Source organism: Arachis hypogaea, chromosome 3 (genome assembly GCF_003086295.3).
Source record: "Arachis hypogaea cultivar Tifrunner chromosome 3, arahy.Tifrunner.gnm2.J5K5, whole genome shotgun sequence".
NCBI lineage: Eukaryota > Viridiplantae > Streptophyta > Magnoliopsida > Fabales > Fabaceae > Arachis > Arachis hypogaea.
In genome coordinates, this window is record NC_092038.1 from 8,888,878 (window position 1) to 8,910,981 (window position 22,104).

The window sequence follows — 22,104 nt, forward strand, 5'->3', positions numbered from 1 at the left end:
TATCAACACTCTTATGGTCTTGCTTTTTACTCAACTCTTTCGAATTTAAGACTTTTAACATTTAATTAACTATCTACCTATTTTAATCCATTTACAGCATAGTTAACATTCTCCTAACTAACCATTTACCTGATTATTCACACCTTAATATCTACTTGCATAGTAAAACACTTGAAGTCACCACCAATGGCAAGAGATCAATGTTGTTTAAAGAAGAGCTATAAAGCTTTATTCAGACATGCAACAACACTAAGCATACATTTGACTAATCAAAATGCAAACCCAGGAATTATTCCTGTGTTACTGTTACTGTTACTATTATTACTCTTACATGTTAAAGGCTACCCATACCATTCAAGTTACATCATTAAATCCTTTAATGTGTTAGTACTATATAGTATAACCCCAATTCCACAATGTATACACTGAAATATCTACAATTTAGGGGTTCAAGCCTTGAGTTGTGGAAGGGTTAGAAGGGTGATTGGTTGTTGAAGCCTGTTGTGGTGGTTCATTTCTAGGAGGTTGAACAGCTGTGTTGGCAACATGTTGAGGTTCAGGCATGGTGGTGGTTGTGCTGTTGTGAACATCTTTATTGACTTCTGTACTGTTTTCTTGATTTTCTTGTGCTAAAACCTTCTCCATAGTTTTCTGTCCCACTTCCTCAGCAGCCTTAGCAACCTTGCTATATGCACCAGTCACCCATGTTGCCCCGGTTAACACATAACGGTTCTTCATGAGAGTTGATCCGGCAGTGCTCAGCGACTGCTCTGCCGCTGACATGGCAGACTTAGCCTTCTCGGATACTTGATACCTCTCATCCATTTCCTTGACCTTATCATTCACCAGCATCGAACCAGCAGTGATTTTTTCACTGATACCAACCTTCTGGTCCAATGTAGCAACTTTCGACGAGGCAGTAGAAGTAAGCTGGTGCCTCTCATCAAATGACTTTGCGCGGTTTAATACGTCTTGGCCCAAAATGTAGCCCTTGGCCAGCATGCTACTCACGACATCCTCCGCTGTTAACAAACCAGACTCAGAAGTCACAGCATCTGCATTTGTGGCTCCTGTTGCCTGATCAGAGTAAAACTATGAATTTGTAAACATGGTTGACAAATATAATCATATTAATTGCCTAAGAAATCGAGGAAGCAGATAATACGGTTGGGATTGTAGATGCAGCCGAGGCAGGTGCAACATAATCTGTAGCCAAAACTATGGTTATAGCTTGTCCAACCAACACAGCTCCCTACAGATACAAGATAGACTCAGCATGATAGAAGAGATTATAACCGTTTTTTAGAGAACATTCCATTGCTAAATAGTAGCAATTCTGGTACAAGTTATAGGAGGTTTAATAATTTGATTATAACACAATTAGTTTAGCGATGCCAATATTACTCTAAGTCTCAATAAAAAGATGTTAATTATATGATCACCATAATGGATTAAAGACACATGTTGAATCAAACAAAGACTTAATAACAAGATGGGAGAGTAGGCACTAAGAAATGAATCTACCGATAGAAGAACTGCAGTTTCTGCTCCATCTGAACTATTGAAGGTAACATATGCAACTTTTGAATTATTCTCACTGAAAAATTTTAAAGCAATTGTTATATATACAAAGGGAAAAAAAAAAGAAAAGAAACCAAACAATAGAAAATACAGAGAGCAGAACCAATCTGATATAAACAAACCTCTTCATTTCTATATGTTCTATTTTTCCAGGATATGTCAGAAATTCCTTCAAATCTTGCTCTGTTGCGCCTGAAGAGATGTTGCTCACTTTAACCGTTCTTGTCTGTTAGCAAACAATGCAATTCATATTTTGAAGAACCAATCATTTTCAATTTTGAGGAAAATTATCTATTGAATTTGATAACATAATTTCCATGCCAGAAAGGAAAAATATTATGAAGAGAATCGTGAAAGAAAGTAATGAAGATATTAAAACAATAAAACCATATATGCAACTTAGAAACTAACCGCCATAGAGCTTATTGATTATTATTTGAAGCTTGTGCCTATGCAAGAGATGAATCAATCTTCACGAAAGATGATGATGATGATGAAGTTTTGGAAATTTGGTTATAGGAATTGCTAATGGCTATGGTCATTATTAAGGGAAGTGATGGTAAAAATTCTTATTGGTTTTATTTGATGATCGAATATTGAATGGTAAGTTATTTTAGCATTTGGAGAAGAAGCAATGGGTGTTGATTGAGATTCATAGATACGTGGCAATGTTAACATGCGCTTCATAAAAGATGCTCTTACCAATCTTACAGCTGCACCGTTCAACTCTCCTCTTTCTTCAACACAAACCTACTAATCACACGTGGAGGGCCCCACTCCTATATAAATAACATGATAAGCTTTCGGGGGATTGAGGGAACATGCAATTTCTTGTTTGGATTTTCTAAAAGAATTACACGTACCCCCATCAATAAATTTGAACACACATTTGTACGAATTACGAGTTATGAGTCAAAACATAACCAATTGTGTCCACCTTCATTTGTATCTGGTCTCTGTTTTGAGCTAACTTGTTAATGAGTCTTTTTATCTTTGATTTAGTCCATATAGAAAATTAGACATCTGCTAATAATATATATATATAATTAGACATCTGCTAATGCATCAAAATTAAACTTCAAAAAAATATCTTGAAACTAAGTATTATTTTGATCTGAAAATCTCACGAGTAACAGCAATCACCATTTTTTAGGATATTGGTTTTTCATCAAACGAACTTCATGTAATATGAAAATATATGACAAAATGTCGACCAAAATATTCATGTGGTAGAACAAGCAGATTCGCATAGATCCTAATAAAAGTAACTCCTTTGTCCCCTGTAACCTGAACTGCTGAACCCCTCAACATAAAAACTTGTTTGGAAGTCAAGTTCGACAGTACATGGAGGTTGTTCTGGACCAACACTATTAAGATCCTTCAACCACAGCAAACGCTGCCAATGAAGTCGCATAGTTCTGAATTGAATTATGTGTTTGGCTTTGAGCCTTTGGCTATAGCCAAAACCTTAGATTAACAAGTTTTACCAATTTAATGCTATGGACCAACTCAGTTATGCAGTCATACAGAAACACCCCCACCTAAAACATTATTAACACATGATATGAGAAATGGAGAAAGATGAGAGATTAGGGTAAAACTAATAAAGTATAATTATACAGTTGATTGTACTGATAGTGATAAGCATCATGTGCTTGAAAGAACACACACAACTGCCAAATTCGAAATACATGTAACGATATTCAAAGTTTGCAACCTTTTTTATTAGGATATTGGCCCAAATTGACAAACAAAACTCTAACAATGGCAGACATACGTATTTTGGAGAAAGGAGAAAAAGAAAAGAGGGGGAGAGGGGGGGGTGGACAAAGTAGTTTGAAGATATATCTGTCAGTTGTCTTTGTAGGAGAATGGCTTTATCTGCCCAGCAAGCAAAGGACCTCAACCACTGCAGGAATCATGAACAGAGAGTATTGGAAAATAAAATTTAGAGACTCTAGCTGACTTTAAATTCTCTCGTCCCTAACTAATCTTTCTTCTGGGGGACTCAAGAAGACCCTAGAAATATAACAATGTAAAAAATCAACGCATGTGACTATGTGAATAGTATTAAGAAATGAGGAAGAAAGTATACAGTTTATAAAATAACTAAGCCTTATCACTCCATACTTGGAGACGGCTATATGGATCAAATGACTTAAAAAGTGCAAAACATACCATTTATACATCAAAACAAAAAAAAAAGAGATCAAGCAAGCTCACTCCCCCTCACTTCCTTCCTCATCTTCTTAACATAACACGAAAGTACATCTATACAAGTAAGTTCTCTTCATAAATATATATTTACAAACAGAGTCAGATGTTATTATGGACAGTCCTAATCAGCATGTATATCTCCATCGCTACAACTGCCACCAGAGTGACAACAAAACTTTAGACTATTTTCAAGGCAAATCAGCATGCTTGTTTTGATAACGTAAGCTTAAAAGTTTACCTTCAGTTGCAAGAAACATATATACAGAGTTTAAGACTTTGAAGCAAGAAGACCCATCTGTTGGGTAAGATGGTCCATATGCTGTTTTTTATCAGCAGCATTTTCCTGTTGAATCTCCTTTTCTGATGACAATTCCTGGTCACCAGTAAAATCACATCCCAAAGAGTTACACTTCACTTCATCTGTATCTCCAGTGAGAGGACTTGGCCTTAAAAACAGTTCCCAGAATTCATCACCAATTCCAGGAAGCTTAGAAACTCCATCTGCATCAGGTGAAAAAGCATTAGCTTCAATAGACTCTGTTCCATCCAAAACAGTCGAGATCATTTCTAGATCCTCCATATTGGCAGTGTCAGACCCCACAAAACTGAGATCAGGATTCATGAAGCTGCTTTCAGTTCCAATCCCTTGGACTTTACCAAAATCTAAAACACTGTCTTGGCATTTCTGAGCATTTAATTCTGGAAATTCAGCTGCTTTGACACAGTCAGGAAACACTGCTGGTGAAGATTGAACCTCAGATCTGCTACTGGTCATTCGACTGACGGGAAATTGTGGTTCTATAGGCACATATGACTGTCCAGAAGTTTGTGGATGTGGAACCTCGGAAAGGGTAACACCAGATACTCGAGTGGATGAACTACTGCTATCTAAAGGAATGGCAGTAGGAACATCGTCAATAAGGAATGCATCCGGGCTCTTAATTGATGAGTCCATCCTCGTAGAGTTGTTCATTTGCAAAATCTGGCATAACAATGATTTTGCTGCCTCATTTATAGAAGGCTGATACTTGACAACACGACCATCAAGAGAATTATGGAGATGCTTGTTGGCTAAACTATCTTCATCCTGCCTGTGGAGCCTCCTCTTTTTATTTACTCCAGTGATGTGTCTATTACTTTCATTCTGTTGTACAAATTGAGCCAAGAAGCCAGGACTATGCATGGCTTTTGCCAGGAATGACATCATCTGTTGTTGTCGCTGCTCCATTACCTGAACTCGTTGCCCAACAGTTTGCAACTGGTTATCAGTTGTTTGCTGCTGCTGTCTTAACCTAACAAGTTCCTGCATAAGAACATTCTTATCCCTTTTCAGTCTTTCAATCTCTTCCTCAATCCCAAACTTCCCAACTTCAACACAAGCCCCACCAACAGGTGTGTTCTGCACCTGAGATGGTTGCTGAGTACTGCCATTTACATGAGAAGTTTTCCGCCTACTAATACTCTTTAAAAGTTGCTTTTGTCCCTTTAAAAATCCTTCATTTGCAAATTCCCAGCGGTCAGGGTCAACTTTTCTAAAGCCCTGCTTGTCAATCAGAAAGAAAAAGACTAAACAAAGAGTAGGAAAAAGAGATGTGCATGCTACATAAAAACATTCAGCATGCATGATCGAAGTTAAACATACAGTGCTAACAAATGCATAAAAGTGAGAAGAAATGGCAGAGACACCATCATCATCGTGGCAATGGCAGCAACTATCATGGAACTAAGGGCTAAGTGATGAAGATTATTCGATACCATAAAAAATAAAAGAGGAAAGAAAAGCTACCCACCTCCTATCATATGGGACTTTATTTTTTTGACCAAAACACGGAGACATTCCATTCCCATGACTGTAAATTCCAAATTCCAATCTCGAAAGCAAGAATGGGAACGTTAACAGTATTCACAGGTCAGTGATCCTGGAAACATTTGCTCCGAACCAAATGCCTCCTGCTGTTAATTCTCTTTGCTCTTGAGCTGCTAATTACATCCTATTGCAATTATCACTATCATTTCGTGATTAACATGTTTTACTCCAAATATAAGGGAGAGAAAACAAAATTCAGCTAAGCTTAACCTAAGATGCAAACCCCAGACAACGTTAAAAACAAAAAAGACAATAAACAAATATCCAAATCTAGTAAAGCCAAGCATGCACAAAAAGAGAAAGATTCAAACTGAGCTGCAAACCATATAAAGAAAGAAAAAAAATCATTGACTCATAACAACACAAGTTCATCAAAACCTTTTGATCCTACACAGTAATAACAGCTGCACCACACAGATCTTACGGTAATCACAAGCGAAATCTACGACGCAAACGAAACCCTAAAAAACAGATAGCTTAAGAAATTGAGGGTTTCTGAAATTGAATTTACGTATGTGTTAAGCTGCCTGACGAAGCTGGAGAAATTGTTGTGCTTGAAGTATTTGGGCAAGATTCGGCTTGCGAATTCGGGAACGTTCCAGACGACGAAGCTGTTGCTGTTATCGCTCCACGAAACAACCGAGTCAGTGGACGAGTCATCCACCATGTCGTACGTCTTGCTCAGAAACGGCGCCACACCGTTCACGTTCGCCGAAGCCATAGCCAAAAACAAGATCAAAGGAATTAATAGATGATGTGTGTCTATAAATATAGGTATATAAAGAGAAAGAGAAAGAGAGAGAGAGAGAGAGAGAGAGAGAGAGAGAAGATGAAGAAGGAGACAAGAGATATAGGAAGAAATGAAAGAGGGAAAGGGAAAAGACAAGAGAGTGAAGCGGGGAGAGAAAAGGGTTTTGCTAGGGATTTCGATTTCGGTTTCGATTTTGATGCTTTTGCTCTATTTGCAACTTGTTCACCGTTTCTTTTTTTTTTTTTTTTGAGTAATTATCAAATAAGAATTTTAGAAGTGGACATTTTAATTTTTTAAGAAAAATTAGTACATATATTAATTTTTAAAGTTTTACTTTAATAGATAAATAAGTTTTTAATTTATTTTTTTTAGAATAATTATTTAGATTAGTCTTTAAAAATTTTAAAAATAGGCATTTCAATTCTTAAAAAAATTAATATATAAATCAATTTTTAACAATTTTTTCCATCAGATAAAAATTTTATCTAAAAAAATAAAATTATTATTATAATATTTCTTTTTCTCTCGTAAAAGATCATTAAAAAATATATTATTTCGGTTATTGACGTTTAGAACCAATCTTAATTTAGTTCTAAATATTTTATATTTATTCTAAAAAATTTTAAATGAGTTTAACATTATTTTATCATTCAATTTATATAAATAGTTATAAAAATAAATAATTTTAAAAATATTATTATTAAATTATATATTTTTTTATATTCAAGAAATATAATCAAAAATTTTTTGTAAAAATTATTCCTTTCAATTTTTTTATAAAAAAAATTGAAACTCTATTCATCAATCATTAATACTCCATAATAAAAAAAATTTATATTAATAATTATTAGTGAATCAATTTTACCTAGTATAAAAGTCAAATATTATTAACTTTTAAATATATTAATTGTTCATGTTAAATTTAATAGTAGAATAATATTAAATTCATTTAAAAAAATTTTATGTTGATATAAGAGGTTTGACACTTTTTAAAATTAAAATAAGACATTTAAAATGTTAGAGATTAAATTAAGATTTAACCCAAATATTAAAAACTAAGATAATATTTTAACCTAAAAAAATAATATATTAAACTAAATAAAGTAACCATCCAATAATTATAATTTTTTCAAATTCTACAATTGTCCACAAATGATAACAAGTTTATTGTTCCAAAATAATTTACAATATTTTTATTTTAAGATAAATAATAAAAAAATTATTAAAAAATAAAATATAATTTATATTTACCATTTATACATGCAATAACAATAACAACTAGGGGTGTATATGGGCCGGGCCACATCGGATTTGCCTTAACCCAGACCCGGTCCGAAATATAGACCGGGTCTAATGTTTGGACCCTAACCCGATCCTAGACCCGATAAAACCTGCGCACATTCGGGCCGGGTGAAAATCGGGTAAAAACCATGTGAAAACCGGGTCTTTAGCATGTAAAAATCACCTAATCTCCAACCTTTATTTCACAATTCACATAGTAAAATTCACTTAAAAAATATAACAAGAACCAACCATTCTCTAAAATTAAAGCATAACCATAATCAATACTAATATTGTCTAACACCAAATATTTAAATCAATGCAAATAACACAATATTATGCATTAGTGTAAAGTCTTATGCATTTTAAACATAAAACATTAACTTATAATTTTATAAATGACTAATAACACAAAATATTAAGGTTTACAATATTTAAATTCCACATAAAAATAGCCATCATCCAACATAAAATATTAATTGTGTACGATAACTGGCCATCGGACCGAGTTCGGGTAACCCGAGCTATGGACCGGACCCGACCTGAAATAATGATCGGGTCTATCTTTGAGACCCTTACCCGACCCTAGACCCGATGAAATCACACTAAATTAACTCCTAAAGTGTTCGGGGTCGGGCCGGGCCATGTACACCCCTAACAACAACAAAGTCTTCTCCCACTAAGTGGGGTCAGCTATATGAATCAAACAACACCATTGTGCTCTGTCATGTATCATGTCTACAGAGAGACCGTTTACATGTAGATCTCATTTGACCACCTCATGGATGGTCTTCTTAGGTCTTCCTCTGCCTTTCGCCCCTTGTCCATCTTTCATCTCATCCACCTTCCTGACTGGATATTCTATCGGTCTTATTTTTACATGTCCAAACCACCTGAGACGCGATTCAACCATTTTTTCCACAATGGGTGCTACTCCAACTCTCTCCCTTATATCTTCGTTTCTTATTTTATCCAATCCCGTATGACCACTCATCCATCTCAACATCTTCATCTCTGTCACACTCAACTTATGTTCGTGCTCCCCTTTAGCCGCCCAACACACCGTACCATAAAGCATAGCCGGTCTTATAGCGGTGCGATAGAATTTACCTTTAAGTTTTAAAGGCGTTTTTTTGTCGCTTATAAAACCAGATGCACTCCGCCATTTTGACCAATCTGCTTGGATCCTATGATTTACATCCTGTTTAATCTCTCTATTATCCTGTATAATGCACCCAAGATACTTAAAACTTTTAACTTTTCGTATGATATTTTCTCCAATCTTCACCTCTATATTAGGGTTTTCCCTTCTCAGACTGAACTTACATTCCATATATTCCGTCTTACTACGACTTATGCGCAGACCATACACTTCTAAAGCTTCTCTCCATAACTCCAACTTCTTATTTAGGTCTTCCATTGACTCTCCTATAAGGACGATATCATCGGCAAAAAGCATGCACCATGGCACAGGCTCTTGGATGTGATATGTGAGTACTTCCAGGACTAATGTGAAAAGATATAGACTTAAGAATGATCCCTGGTGTAATCCTATACCAATAGAAAATTTCTCTGTCACACCACCTTGAGTCTTCACACTAGTTGTGACCCCATCATACATGTCTTTAATTGCATGAATATATGCGATCCTTACTCTTCTCTTTTCTAAAACCTTCCATAAGACCTCCCTTGGTACTCTATCATACGCTTTTTTCAAATCAATAAACACCATATGTAGATCCATTTTATTATTATGATACCTCTCCATCATCCTTCTTAATAGGTATATTGCTTCAGTGGTAGATTTGCTTGGCATAAATCCAAATTGGTTCTGTTACTTGTGTCTCTTTTCTCAACCTCCGTTCTATCACCATTTTCCATAACTTCATGGTATGACTCATAAGTTTGATCCATCTATAATTTCCGTAACTTTGTATATCCCCCTTATTAGATAGGTACCAATGTGCTCTTTCTCCACTCATCAGGCATTTCTTTAACCTTAAAATCTCATTAAAAAGCTTGGTTAACAATGCCTTTTTCTCCAAAACTCTTCCAAACCTCAATCGGGATATTATCAGGTCCTACTACCTTACCATTTTTCATCTGCTTTAGAGCCTCTTTTATCTCGAAGTCTCGGGATCCTTCAATAGTAGTCAAAGTTTTGATCTTCTTCCCTTGTGCATAAAAAATATTTATCACATAATTAATATAATTGATTAGTTATAGTTAATGTGATTAAACATAATATCACATAATTTAATATTTATCTCAATTAAATTAAATTAAATTAATTAAAAATATTTTTAAAAACATGCCACATCAGCTATTTTTTTTTAAAGAAACTCAATTTTAAATTTTTAATAATAGATAATAAAAAATAAAAAATACTATTTATTTAGAATCCAATCTAACGAAATTATAGAATTTTTGTGTTGGATTATACAGTGAAAAAGATATAAGATAAAAACTCATTAAATTAATAATTAAACATTATTAAATAATTTAATATATTTAAATCAATTATTATTTAATCATTTTTAATTATTTAATTTTAGCTGGTAAATTTTTATATAATAAAAATTTTAAATTTTTATTTTTACAAGATCCAATAATAAATATTTATTTTTATTTTTGTGCAAGCTCCACTTCCCAACATATCGTACGTCCTTCTTTGGCTTACAAATACCATATTATTCCTAGGGAAAATCAGAGCATTGTTCAATTATCCACTAGTTCTCCATCAATCAGTCCTAGATTCATCTCTATGCCATGACAAATAGCAATGATGGAAAGGGCATGGATAGGGACGAACTGATTTTGGCGACTGAGCTTCAAAACAAAATGCTGACGAGGCTTGGACAGAAACACTGTACTCCTTGGAGGAGTGCGCAGCCATGATAAAGGACGTGGACGAATGGCGATGCCTACAGGAACTTTGTGGAGTTCAAAAAGATAGTGACTCATTTGACGCCGCCTTTTAAACTTCAACCCAGCAGTCTTGGAGTGCATAATTTCAGACTTGACACTTATCTGTTTTAATAAATAATAAAAAACACTGAACTCTAAATCTTATTATGTGTCACTGTGCAGTCTTTCTATTAATTTATATTATTATTTATTAAAATATTTTTTAAAAATATTTTATATAATTAAAATAAAATAATTAAAAATTTAATTTATATTTTGACATCATTATAATATATATATATATATATATACACGGAATTCATGTATTGTCATGATATAGTGTTGTGTGTGCCGTGTATCATAGATAACAATATCTGTGTCATTATATCATAAATAATAACATTTGAAATAATTAAAGAGCTTAGTTGACTAATAAATTAGCAGATAATTATCACTCGACTCTCAAACTTACCAGAGAAGAGTTGATACGTAGTGAACACTTCCAGTAAAAAAGATTAAAGTCAATAACGTTGATGGCTCAAGTCAATACTCAGTAAATCAGCCGGAGAGTGAGCTAGCATGCGGGCATCATTTGTAGGTCAGAGGACAATTTCATATTTGAATTTCTATGAACACTGGGACCTGCATGATTACTAGGGCAGAGTTTGTGGAACTTTTAAGCAGAAACTAAGCTCACAGTAAAGATGAAGATTTCTAATTTAATTAATCTGACGTTCAAACGTTAGGTGTGTTATTGGTCTCATTTAAAAGCAAAATTCCGAGCAACACGTTAGAGCATGCCGAGTTACATTGACATGCATAATAATAATAATAATAATAATAATAATAATAATAATAATAAAGCCTGTTACTCCAGAAATAAGAATAGCTTTAGACATCTAATAATAATAATAATAATAATAATAATAATAATAATAATGTTATAATAATAATAATAATTCTTGTTACTATATATTATTGTTTTTGTTATTATTAGTAACAGTATTATTAATATTGTTAATATGATTATTAACATAATTTTAGTGTTTTTTTTTCTTAATTACAAAACATTAAAATTCTATATGCTAACTTCCATTCTTTCTTTAATAACCAAGTACTAAAATTTCATATAATTTTGGAGTACATCCTTATTTTAGTTAATGAATTAACTTTATTTAGTTTGTGTTAAAAATATACTCATTAATAAGTAAATATTTAATATCATCATAAAAATTTAATTTGAATAATTAGAGTTGAACAAGCCAAATATGCTTGCCAATGTCCCACAAATATTATGTATGTTAATTCATATAATATATTTATAAATTTTGATACCTAATCCAGGAGACAAAAATAATTACCTAAATTTATTAACATCATATATAAAGAATAAAGAATAGTATACAAAGTAAGAGAATTACTATCTACATGTGTACTCATAAATATTTATTTGTGGTAGAGAAATTTTCAAATATCTTATTATTTTTTTGATAATATTTTTTAATCCAGCAATATAAGTATTATTAATTTATTATAGATCAAAATTTATTTTATTTAAACATTTATGATTGATTAATAAATTATTATTGTATATATATATAATAAAATTTAAATTTTTTATATATTTATTTAATTAAATAAATGAGTGAATTTTTTGATCAATTAAAATTAATTATTAATTAAATTTTTTATTTTTAATAAGATAAAAAAATTACAACTATACTAGATATATATAAAAATTATTAAGATAAAATACATATTAAAATATAAGATATATTAAAAATAAACTAAAATATATATAATTAGTGTTTACATTGTAAAATATATCAATGTATATCTATAAAAATGGTCGTAGTACCGTGACTAATAATTCCATAAATGATATGTATAGGAATTTTTGTTGGCACCTTAGAATTTCACGCATACGCAAATAATACATATGGTTAGATAGTTTTACAAAGTCATACTTACAAACTTACACAAAATGACAAAATATTTAAGATTAATAAAAAATAAAAAATTAGTAAATAATAATTAAAAAATTAATATAATAATAAATTAATTATAATTATTTAATTTAATAAAATAAATTAAATAAATAAATAATATCTAATAATTATAATATTTTAAAAAATTATTGGTAAAAAAATATAAGATAAGAAAATAATGTAAATTAAACAAAATCAAATTATTTATTTCAATAATTAATATAATTGATTAGTTTTTGTTAATATATTCAAATAAAATATTAAATAATTTGATATTTATTTTAATTAAATCAAATAAATCATTAATTATAATTTTAAAAATTAATTAATCAAAATACAAAGACAAAAATTTAATGTAAATTAAAACAAATTAATAATATATAACAGAATCTAATCCATTGAAGTTAAAGAATCTTTGTTTAGAATCTAATCCAAGTTAAAGAATCTTTATTTTAAATTGTATAATGGATAGGATATAAGGTAAAACTTCATTTAGAATGGTTAAATATTTAATATATTTGATTAAATTTTTATTTAATAATTTATAACTATTAATTTTACTTAAAGATAATAGCATGTGAATTTATATCAAAATCCAAAAGAATCTATATTTTCCTTTTTGATGTATTCTAAATTTCTAATTTAATTTTATAATATATTAATTTACAAGATCCGATAATTATCTATTTTCCTTTATGTGCAGGCACCACTCCAAAGAGAAAATCATTATTTGATTCTTCGAATCCGATAAAAAGGGGGCCAAAAAAAAATCAAAAACCCTATTATACTCGATTTCCACTCACCGACTCCTTCTCCCAGATTCATCTCTCCGCCATGGCAAACAGTAGCGACGGCGAAGTCGCCCAGATTTTTAGCAAATTCGACAAGAACGGTGACGGCAAGCTATCTGCGGCGGAGATCAGCGAAGTGTTGGTTGAACTCGGCTGCGCCACCACGCCGGGTGAGATCTGTCGCGTGATGGACGACATCGACAAGGACAAGGACGGCTACATTGACCTCCATGAATTCACTGAGTTCTTCCGCCGCCGCATCGGCCGCGACGATGAGGAGGCAGAGATCCGCGAGGCGTTTGATATGTACGACCTCGATGGGAACGGACTGATATCGGCAAGTGAGCTTCAGGCGATGATGACGAGGCTTGGGGAGAAGCACTCCTTGGAGGAGTGCGCCGCCATGATAAAGAACATCGATACCGATGGCGATGGCAACGTGAGTTTCGCGGAGTTTAAGATGATGATGACACGTTAGGGCGCCTAGGCCTTTTGAATTTCAACAGAAAAAAGGAAATCAGTCTTCGAATGAATGACTGATATGCAATATTTTAGTGGTAGTAGAGGATCTTAGAGTGTCTTTGATGTGTGTTTCTTGTTTTTATTTTTAATAGTTTTTTAAGATTTTACGTAGAAAGCTACTTTTATTTATTTATTTTAATCTCCAAATGATGTATTTACAAGGAAAGTTAACACTTAATAGCATGTTTTATCCACGACCTAAAAAAGTTGAATGTTATATACTTTAATGTTAGGATTTGTTTATATGACTTTTCAATTTTTTTTAACAACATACATCTAAACAAACCTTTAATATATAATTTTATAGGTTTTTTTTTTATCTAAATGCGCATGTAAAATACTTTAATTTTCAAAATGCGCATGGTTTAAATTTTTTAAAAAATGCACACTTTCATTTCTTGATCTACGTCCGCAAAATAAATTTTAACATCATTTCACTTCAGGTACCCACGAAATGGGCAAACCATATCAGGTTCAGCTCCCACGAAATGGCTAGCCCATTTCTTTGGTGACAGCAATGAAATGGAAGGAATAACTCAGGAATACTAGGCGCAAAATGGGGACACTGCGGAGATGAGTTGTGAAATTCATCCAACCTATTAACGTTTTCTTTCACATTAATTTCACTTCCACTCATTTTTATGAATTAAAAAAATATTCCTCCAGCACAAAAATTTTTTTCACCACACCAACAAATACAACTATCCCCTACACCCCACTACTTCTCTCCTGTTTTTTAACCTTCGAATTGGTCCCTTCCCTTCATCCCCTTTTATATTGCTTCACTCACAAGAGTACAATAAATTGCCTCCCAATCAACCCAATGCATGCTCGTACGGGAACTGTAATACTGGGAGTTGCTGCCTTTACTGACCGCCTACCCATTTCGTGTCTGCCACACGTAAGGAGTGCTATTTCGTGTGTGCTTCCCATGACTTGCCCAATTCGTGACTGTCATATGTGATATGGGCCATTTTGTGTGTGCCATAGGTGAAATGAAGCATTTCGTGTGTGCCATGGCTGAGGTGATCCATTTTGTGTGTGCCATGGCTGAGGTGATTAATTTCGTGGCTGATACAATTAAAATGGTTTGTGTCAGTCACCAGAACCTATTTCGCGGACACTCTCCATGATATGTCTCTTATTTCCATTACGTCTGTGATCCTTACGAGTTGGCAGTGCGTATTTTCAGAAAAATTTCAAACCGTACGCATTTTAGGAATTAAAGTATTTTACATGCGCATTTAGGTAAAAAAACCTAATTTTATGAATTTAAAAAAAATCGTATATAATATTGTTTAACCTCAGGAAAACTTAATATAACTTATCATTGATAAAATACTCAACATAATCTTATATACTAATATTTGCTTAATTACAAAAATGTCTAACAATAATAGCATTAGAAAAACAAGACTAATCAACTTCAACAGCGTCTTCTATAAAATTGTGTAAAAAATTCTAGCTCACAGGTTACAGAGCGTAATAAGACTATCATAACTCATAAGTGCTAATCAAAATACATTCATTAAAAGAAGATTTATAAATGATAATATTCTTATCGCACATGAGTTTATCCATTTCCTAAAGAATAAAAGATTTGGAGAACAAGAATTTGCTTTGTTGTTAGATATGAATAAAATGTATGATATGATAGAATGAAATTTTATATAGGCTATTATAAAGAAGATGGGTTTCTGTCAGAAGTAGTGAGTGGACTGGTTAAAAGAATGTGTGAGCACGATCTCGTATTTTGTTACTGTGAATGGACAACCTCATGATTTCTTTAAGCTATGTAGAGGATTGCCCCAAGACAATCCTCTCTTTTCCTATTTATTTTTTGATTGTGCAAATGATCTATCATATTTGCTACATAGAGGATAACAGAGATACAAAGTTGTGAGTTTGAGACTAACTCGTAGATGTCCTACTATTAATCATCTTTTTTTTTGCATATGATTATATCCTATTTAATAGAGTCTCGGAGAATGTGTCCCACAATTTAATAAATGTGATACATACATTTTCACTAATTAGTGGTCAAGTAGTCAATTTAGCCAAATTTTATGTATTTTTTAGCCACAACATTCCTATAAAATCTAGACAGCACGCACATAGCTTCAATTTTATAGGTTTCTCATGTAAGTAATCAGGACAGATACCTTAGGCTACCCGATGTGATTAAAAAATCCAAGAGAATCTCTTTTAATTATGTCAAAGATAAGGTTTCCAACAAGCTCCGACAATGGAAAACGAGCTTTATTATCGATGAGTGGTAGGGAGGTATTCATTAAAACGGTAGCGACAACTATTTCTATTTACACACTTAGCTGCATCAAACTTTCGGAGATACTCTTGGAAGAGATTCACCAGATGATAATGCAATTCTAGTGGGGACAAAAAAAGAGCGGAGAAGAACATGTATTGAGTTACGTGGAGTGCTATTTGTAAACCAAAGCATCAAGGAAGGCTAAACTTTAAAGGTATCAAAGCTTTCAATTTAGTCATGTTAGATAAGGAAGGATGACAACTACGGACAAAATCCAACTCATTAATTCATTGAATTTGTAAGAATAAATATTTTTGATACTTTGACTTCTTACATACAGAAATTGAAAATAACCCCCCCCCCCATCGAATTGGAGGAATTTATTAGAGAAGAGGAATGTTTTGGAGAAATTGAAAATAACCCCTCATGAATGTTATATACTTTAATGTTAGGATTTGTTTATGGGTTTTTAATTTTTTTTTAACAACTTAATAACATCTAAACAAACCTTTAATATATGGTTTTATGAATTTAAAAAAAATCGTATATAATATTGTTTAATCTCAGAAACCTTAATATAATTTATCATTGATAAAATACTCAATATAATCTTATAAACTAATATTTGCTTACTTCCAAAAATGTCTAACAATAATAGCATTAAAAAAATAAGACTAATCAACTTCAACAGCGACTTCTATAAAATTGTGTCAAAAATTCTAGTTCACTGGTTATAGAGTGTAATAAGACTGTTATAAGTGCTAATCAGAATATATTCATTAAAAGGAGATTTATAAGTGATAATATTCTTATCGCACTTGAGTTTATGCATTTCCTCAAGAACAAGAGATTTGGTGAACAAGAATTTGCTTTGATGTTAGATATGAATAAAACGTATGATATGGTAGAATGAAATTTTATATAGGTTATTTTAAAGAAGATGGGTTTCTGTCAGAAGTAGTGAGTAGACTGGTTAAAAGAGTGTGTGAGCACGATCTCGTATTCTGTTACTGTGAATGGACAACCTCATGATTTAATTAAGCTATGTAGAGGATTGCGTCAAGACGATCCTCTCTTTTCCTATTTATTTTTTGATTGTGCAAATGGTCTATCCTATTTGCTCCAGAGAGGAGAACAAAGTTGTGAGTTTGAAACTAACTCGCAGATGTCCTACTATTAGTCATCTTTTCTTTGCAGATAATTATATCCTATTTAATAGAGTCTCGGAGGATGTGTGCCACAATTTAATGAATGTGATACATACATTTTCACTAATTATTGGCAAGTGGTCAATCTAGCCAAATTTTATGTGTTTTTTAGCTACAACATTCCTATGAAATCTAGACAGTACGCAGCTAGCATCAATTTTACAGGTTTCTCATGTCGTTAATCAAGGCAGATACCATGACCTACCCGAAGTGATTAACAGATCCAAGAGAATCTCTTTTAATTATGTCAAAGATAAGGTTTCTAACAAGCTCCAACAATGGAAAACGAGCTTTATTATCGATGATTGGTAGGGAGGTATTCATTAAAGCGGTAGCAACAATTATTTCTCTTTACACACATAGTTGCTTCAAACTTTCGGAGATACTCTTGGTGGAGATTCACAAGATGATAATGCAAATCTGGTGGGGATAAAAAAAAGTGGAGAAGAACATGTATTGAGTTACATGGAGTGCCATTTGTAAACCAAAGCATCAAGGAAGGCTAAACTTTAAAGATATCATAGCCTTCAATTTAGTAATGTTAGATAAGGAAGGATGGCGACTACGGACAAAATCTAACTCATTAATTCAGTGAATATGTAAGAATAAATATTTTTGATATTCTGACTTCTTACATACAAAAATTGAAAATAACCCCCCATCAAATTGGAGGAGTTTATTGGAGAAGAGGAAGGTTTTGGAGAAATTGAAAATAACCCCTCATGAATGTTATATGCTTTAATGTTATGATTTGTTTAAATGAGTCTTTAATTTTTTTTAACAACTTAATAACATCTAAACAAACTTTTAATATATGATTTTATGAATTTAAAAAAAATCGTGTATAATATTGTTTAACATCAGGAAAACTAAATATAATTAATCATTGATAAAATACTCAACTTAATCATATATACTAATATTTGCTTAATTCCAAAAATGTCTAACAATAATAGCATTAAAAAAATAAGACTAATCAACTTCAACATCGTCTTCTATAAAATTGTGTCAAATATTCTAGTTTACAGGTTCCAAAGCGTAATAAGACTGTCATAAGTGCTAATCAAAGTACATTAATTAAAAAGAGATTTATATGTGATAATATTCTTATCGCACAGGAGTTTATGCATTTCCTCAAGAACAAGAGATTTGGTAAACAAGAATTTGCTTTAATGTTAGATATGAATAAAACGTATGATATGGTAGAATAAAATTTTATATAGGCTATTTTAAAGAAGATGAGTTTCTGTTAGAAGTAGTGAGTAGAGTGGTTAAAAGAGTGTGTGAGCACGGTCTCGTATTCTATTACTGTGAATGGACAACCTCATGATTTTCTTAAGCTATGTAGAGGATTGTGCCAAGGCGATCCTCTCTTTTCCTATTTATATTTTGTTTGTGCAAAGGGTCTATCCTATTTGCTCCACAGAGGAGAATAGAGACACAAAGTTGTGAGTTTGAGAGTAACTTGCAGATGTCCTACTATTAGTCATCTTTTCTTTGCAGATGATTCTATCCTATTTAATAGATTCTCGGAGGATGTGTGCCACAATTTAATGAATGTGATACATACATTTTCACTAATTAGTGGTCAAGTGGTCAATATAGCCAAATTTTATGTATTTTTTTGCTACAACATTCCAATGAAATCTAGACAGCACGCACCTAGCTTCAATTTTACAGGTTTCTCACGTCAGTAATCAGGACAGATACCTTGGGCTACCTGAAGAGATTAACAGATCCAAGAGAATCACTTTTAATTATGTCAAAGATAAGGTTTCCAACAAGCTCCAACAATGGAAAACGAGCTTTATTATCGATGAGTGGTAGGGAGGTATTCATTAAAACGATAGCGACAACTATTTCTATTTACACACTTAGCTGCATCAAACTTTTGGAGATACTCTTGGAGGAGATTCACCAGATGATAATACAATTCTGGTGGGGACAAAAAAGTGGAGAAGAACATGTATTGAGATACATGGAGTGCCATTTGTAAACCAAAGCATCAAGGAAGGCTAAACTTTAAAGATATCAGAGCCTTCAATTTAGTAATGTTAGATAAGGAAGGATGGCGACTACGGACAAAATCTAACTCATTAATTCATTGAATATTTAAGAATAAATATTTTTGATGCTCTGACTTCTTACATACAGAAATTGAAAATAACCCCCATCGAATTGGAGGAGTTTATTGGAGGAGAGGAATGTTTTGGATAAATTGAAAATAACCCCTCGTGAATGTTATATGCTTTAATGTTAGGATTTTTTTATGAGTTATTAATTTTTTTAACAACTTAATAACATCTAAACAAACTTTTAATATAATATTTTATGAATTTAAAAAAAATCGTGTAAAATATTGTTTAATCTCAGAAAAACTTAATATAATTTATCATTGATAAAATACTCAACATAATCTTATATACTAATATTTCTTAATTCCAAAAATGTCTAACAATAATAGCATTAAAAAAATAAGACTAATCAACTTCAACATCGTCTTCTATAAAATTATGTAAAAAATTCTATTTCACTGGTTATAGAGCGTAATAAGACTGTCATAAGTGCTAATCAAAGTACATTCATTAAAAAGAGATTTATATGTGATAATATTCTTATCGCACAAGAGTTTATGCATTTCCTCAAGAACAAGAGATTTGGTAAACAAGAATTTGCTTTGATGTTAGATATGAATAAAACGTATGATATGGTAGAATGAAATTTTATATAGGCTATTTTAAAGAAGATGAGTTTCTGTTAGAAGTAGTGAGTAGAGTGGTTAAAAGAGTGTGTGAGCACGATCTCGTATTCTATTACTGTGAATGGACAACCTCATGATTTCCTTAAGCTATGTAGAGGATTGTGCCAAGACGATCCTCTCTTTTCCTATTTATATTTTGTTTGTGCAAAGGGTCTATCCTATTTGCTCCACAGAGGAGAATAGAGACACAAAGTTGTGAGTTTGAGACTAACTTGCAGATGTCCTACTATTAGTCATCTTTTCTTTGCAGATGATTCTATCCTATTTAATAGAGTCTCGGAGGATGTGTGCCACAATTTAATGAATGTGATACATACATTTTCACTAATTAGTGGTCAAGTGGTCAATATAGCCAAATTTTATGTATTTTTTTGCTACAACATTCCTATGAAATCTAGACAGCACGCACCTAACTTCAATTTTACAGGTTTCTCACGTCAGTAATCAGGACAGATACCTTGGGCTACCCGAAGAGATTAACAGATCCAAGAGAATCACTTTTAATTATGTCAAAGATAAGGTTTCTAACAAGTTCCAACAATGGAAAATGAGCTTTATTATCGATGAGTGGTAGGGAGGTATTCATTAAAACGGTAGCGACAACTATTTCTATTTACACACTTAGCTGTATCAAACTTTCGGAGATACTCTTGGAGGATATTTACCAGATGATAATGCAATTCTAGTGGGGACAAAAAAAGCGGAGAAGAACATGTATTGAGTTACATGGAGCGCAATTTGTAAACCAAAGCATCAAGGAAGGCTAAACTTTAAAGGTATCTGAGCCTTCAATTTAGTAATGTTAGATAAGGAAGGATGACGACTACGGACAAAATCTAACTTATTAATTCATTGAATCTGTAAGAATAAATATTTTTGATACTCTGACTTCTCACATACAGAAATTGAAAATAACCCCATCGAATTGGAGGAGTTTATTGGAGAAGAGGAAGGTTTTGGAAAAATTAGAAATAACCCCTCATGAATGTTATACGCTTTCATGATAGAATTTGTTTATATGAGTTTTTAATTTTTTTTACAACTTAATAACATTTAAACAAACTTTTAATATATTATTTCAGGAATTTAAAAAAAATCGTGTATAATATTGTTTAATCTCAAGAAAACTTAATATAATTTATCGTTGATAAAATACTCAACATAATCTTATATATTAATATTTTCTTAATTCCAAAAACAAAAAATATCTAACAATAATAGAATTAAAAAAATAAGACTAATCAACTTTAACATCGACTTCTATAAAAGTATGTCAAAAATTCTAGTTCACTTGTTAAAGAGCGTAATAAGACTGTCATAAGTGCTAATCAAAATTCATTCATTAAAAATAGATTTATAAGTGATAATATTCTTATCGCACATGAGTTTATGCATTTCCTAAAGAACAAGAGATTTGGTGAACAAGAATTTGCTTTGCTGTTGTATCTGAATAAAACGTGTGATATGGTAGAATGAAATTTTATATAGCCTTTTTTGAAGAAGATGGCTTTTTGTCAGAAGTAGTGAGTGGACTAGTTAAAAGAGTGTGTGAGCAGGATCTTGTATTCTATTACTGTGAATGGACAACCTCATGATTTCTTTAAGTTACGTAGAGGATTGCGCCAAGACGATCCACTCTTTTCCAATTTATTTTTTGTTTGTGCAAATGAACTATCCTATTTGCTCCACAGAGGAGAACAGAGACACAAAGTTGTGATTTGAGACTAACTCGCAGATATTCTACTATTAGTCATTTTTTCTTTGCAGATGATTTTATCTTATTTAATAGAGTCTCGGAGGATGTGTGCCACAATTTAATGAATGTGATACATATATTTTCACTAATTAGTGGTTAAGTGGTCAATGTAGCCAAATTTTATGTGTTTTTTAGCTACAACATTCCGATGAAATCTAGACAGCACGCACCTAGCCTCAATGTTACAGGTTTCTCATGTCAGTAA

The 22,104-nt window shown here is 32.1% G+C and overlaps 3 protein-coding genes across 4 annotated transcripts; 1 reads left to right on the forward strand and 2 right to left on the reverse strand.

The window, feature by feature from the left end:
• Positions 1 to 203: 203 nt before the first annotated feature.
• Positions 204 to 2,335, reverse strand: LOC112789317 (binding partner of ACD11 1). The gene is made up of 5 exons (XM_025831161.2): positions 1,993 to 2,335; positions 1,704 to 1,807; positions 1,525 to 1,597; positions 1,166 to 1,252; positions 204 to 1,077 (listed from the first exon to the last, which is right to left on the reverse strand). Exons 1-5 carry the CDS (start codon positions 1,996 to 1,998, stop codon positions 442 to 444), a joined length of 906 nt encoding a protein of 301 aa, XP_025686946.1. The 5' UTR covers positions 1,999 to 2,335; the 3' UTR covers positions 204 to 441.
• An 835-nt stretch (positions 2,336 to 3,170) lies between these two features.
• On the reverse strand, positions 3,171 to 6,643 carry LOC112789316 (heat stress transcription factor A-1b). Of its 2 annotated transcripts, none has more exons than XM_025831158.3 (3): positions 6,177 to 6,643; positions 4,037 to 5,338; positions 3,171 to 3,490 (listed from the first exon to the last, which is right to left on the reverse strand). In XM_025831158.3, the coding sequence occupies exons 1-2, from the start codon at positions 6,384 to 6,386 to the stop codon at positions 4,067 to 4,069; spliced, it is 1,482 nt and encodes a 493-aa protein (XP_025686943.1). In that variant the 5' UTR covers positions 6,387 to 6,643; the 3' UTR covers positions 3,171 to 3,490; positions 4,037 to 4,066. The 2 variants fall into 2 exon arrangements, with proteins under 2 accessions (XP_025686943.1, XP_025686944.1); XM_025831159.2 differs by having other exon boundaries at positions 3,177 to 3,950; positions 6,177 to 6,634.
• Positions 6,644 to 13,244: 6,601 nt separating this feature from the next.
• On the forward strand, positions 13,245 to 14,201 carry LOC112789318 (probable calcium-binding protein CML18). The gene has a single exon (XM_025831163.3). The coding sequence runs from the start codon at positions 13,427 to 13,429 to the stop codon at positions 13,859 to 13,861; it is 435 nt and encodes a 144-aa protein (XP_025686948.1). The 5' UTR covers positions 13,245 to 13,426; the 3' UTR covers positions 13,862 to 14,201.
• Positions 14,202 to 22,104: the final 7,903 nt, after the last annotated feature.

What these genes read in the sequence shown, in the direction of transcription:
- LOC112789317 (XM_025831161.2), bottom strand. An exon ending in AAACTGCAGTTCTTCTATCG is followed by an intron (nt 1,253 to 1,524) that starts GTAGATTCATTT and finishes TTGTATCTGTAG; the next exon opens with GGAGCTGTGTTGGTTGGACA. An exon ending in CTGCATCTACAATCCCAACC is followed by an intron (nt 1,078 to 1,165) that starts GTATTATCTGCT and finishes TACTCTGATCAG; the next exon opens with GCAACAGGAGCCACAAATGC.
- LOC112789316 (XM_025831158.3), bottom strand. Translation starts at nt 6,386, where the DNA reads ATGGCTTCGGCGAACGTGAACGGTGTGGCGCCGTTTCTGAGCAAGACG. An exon ending in TCAGGCAGCTTAACACATAC is followed by an intron (nt 5,339 to 6,176) that starts GTAAATTCAATT and finishes ATTGACAAGCAG; the next exon opens with GGCTTTAGAAAAGTTGACCC.
- LOC112789318 (XM_025831163.3), top strand. Translation starts at nt 13,427, where the DNA reads ATGGCAAACAGTAGCGACGGCGAAGTCGCCCAGATTTTTAGCAAATTC.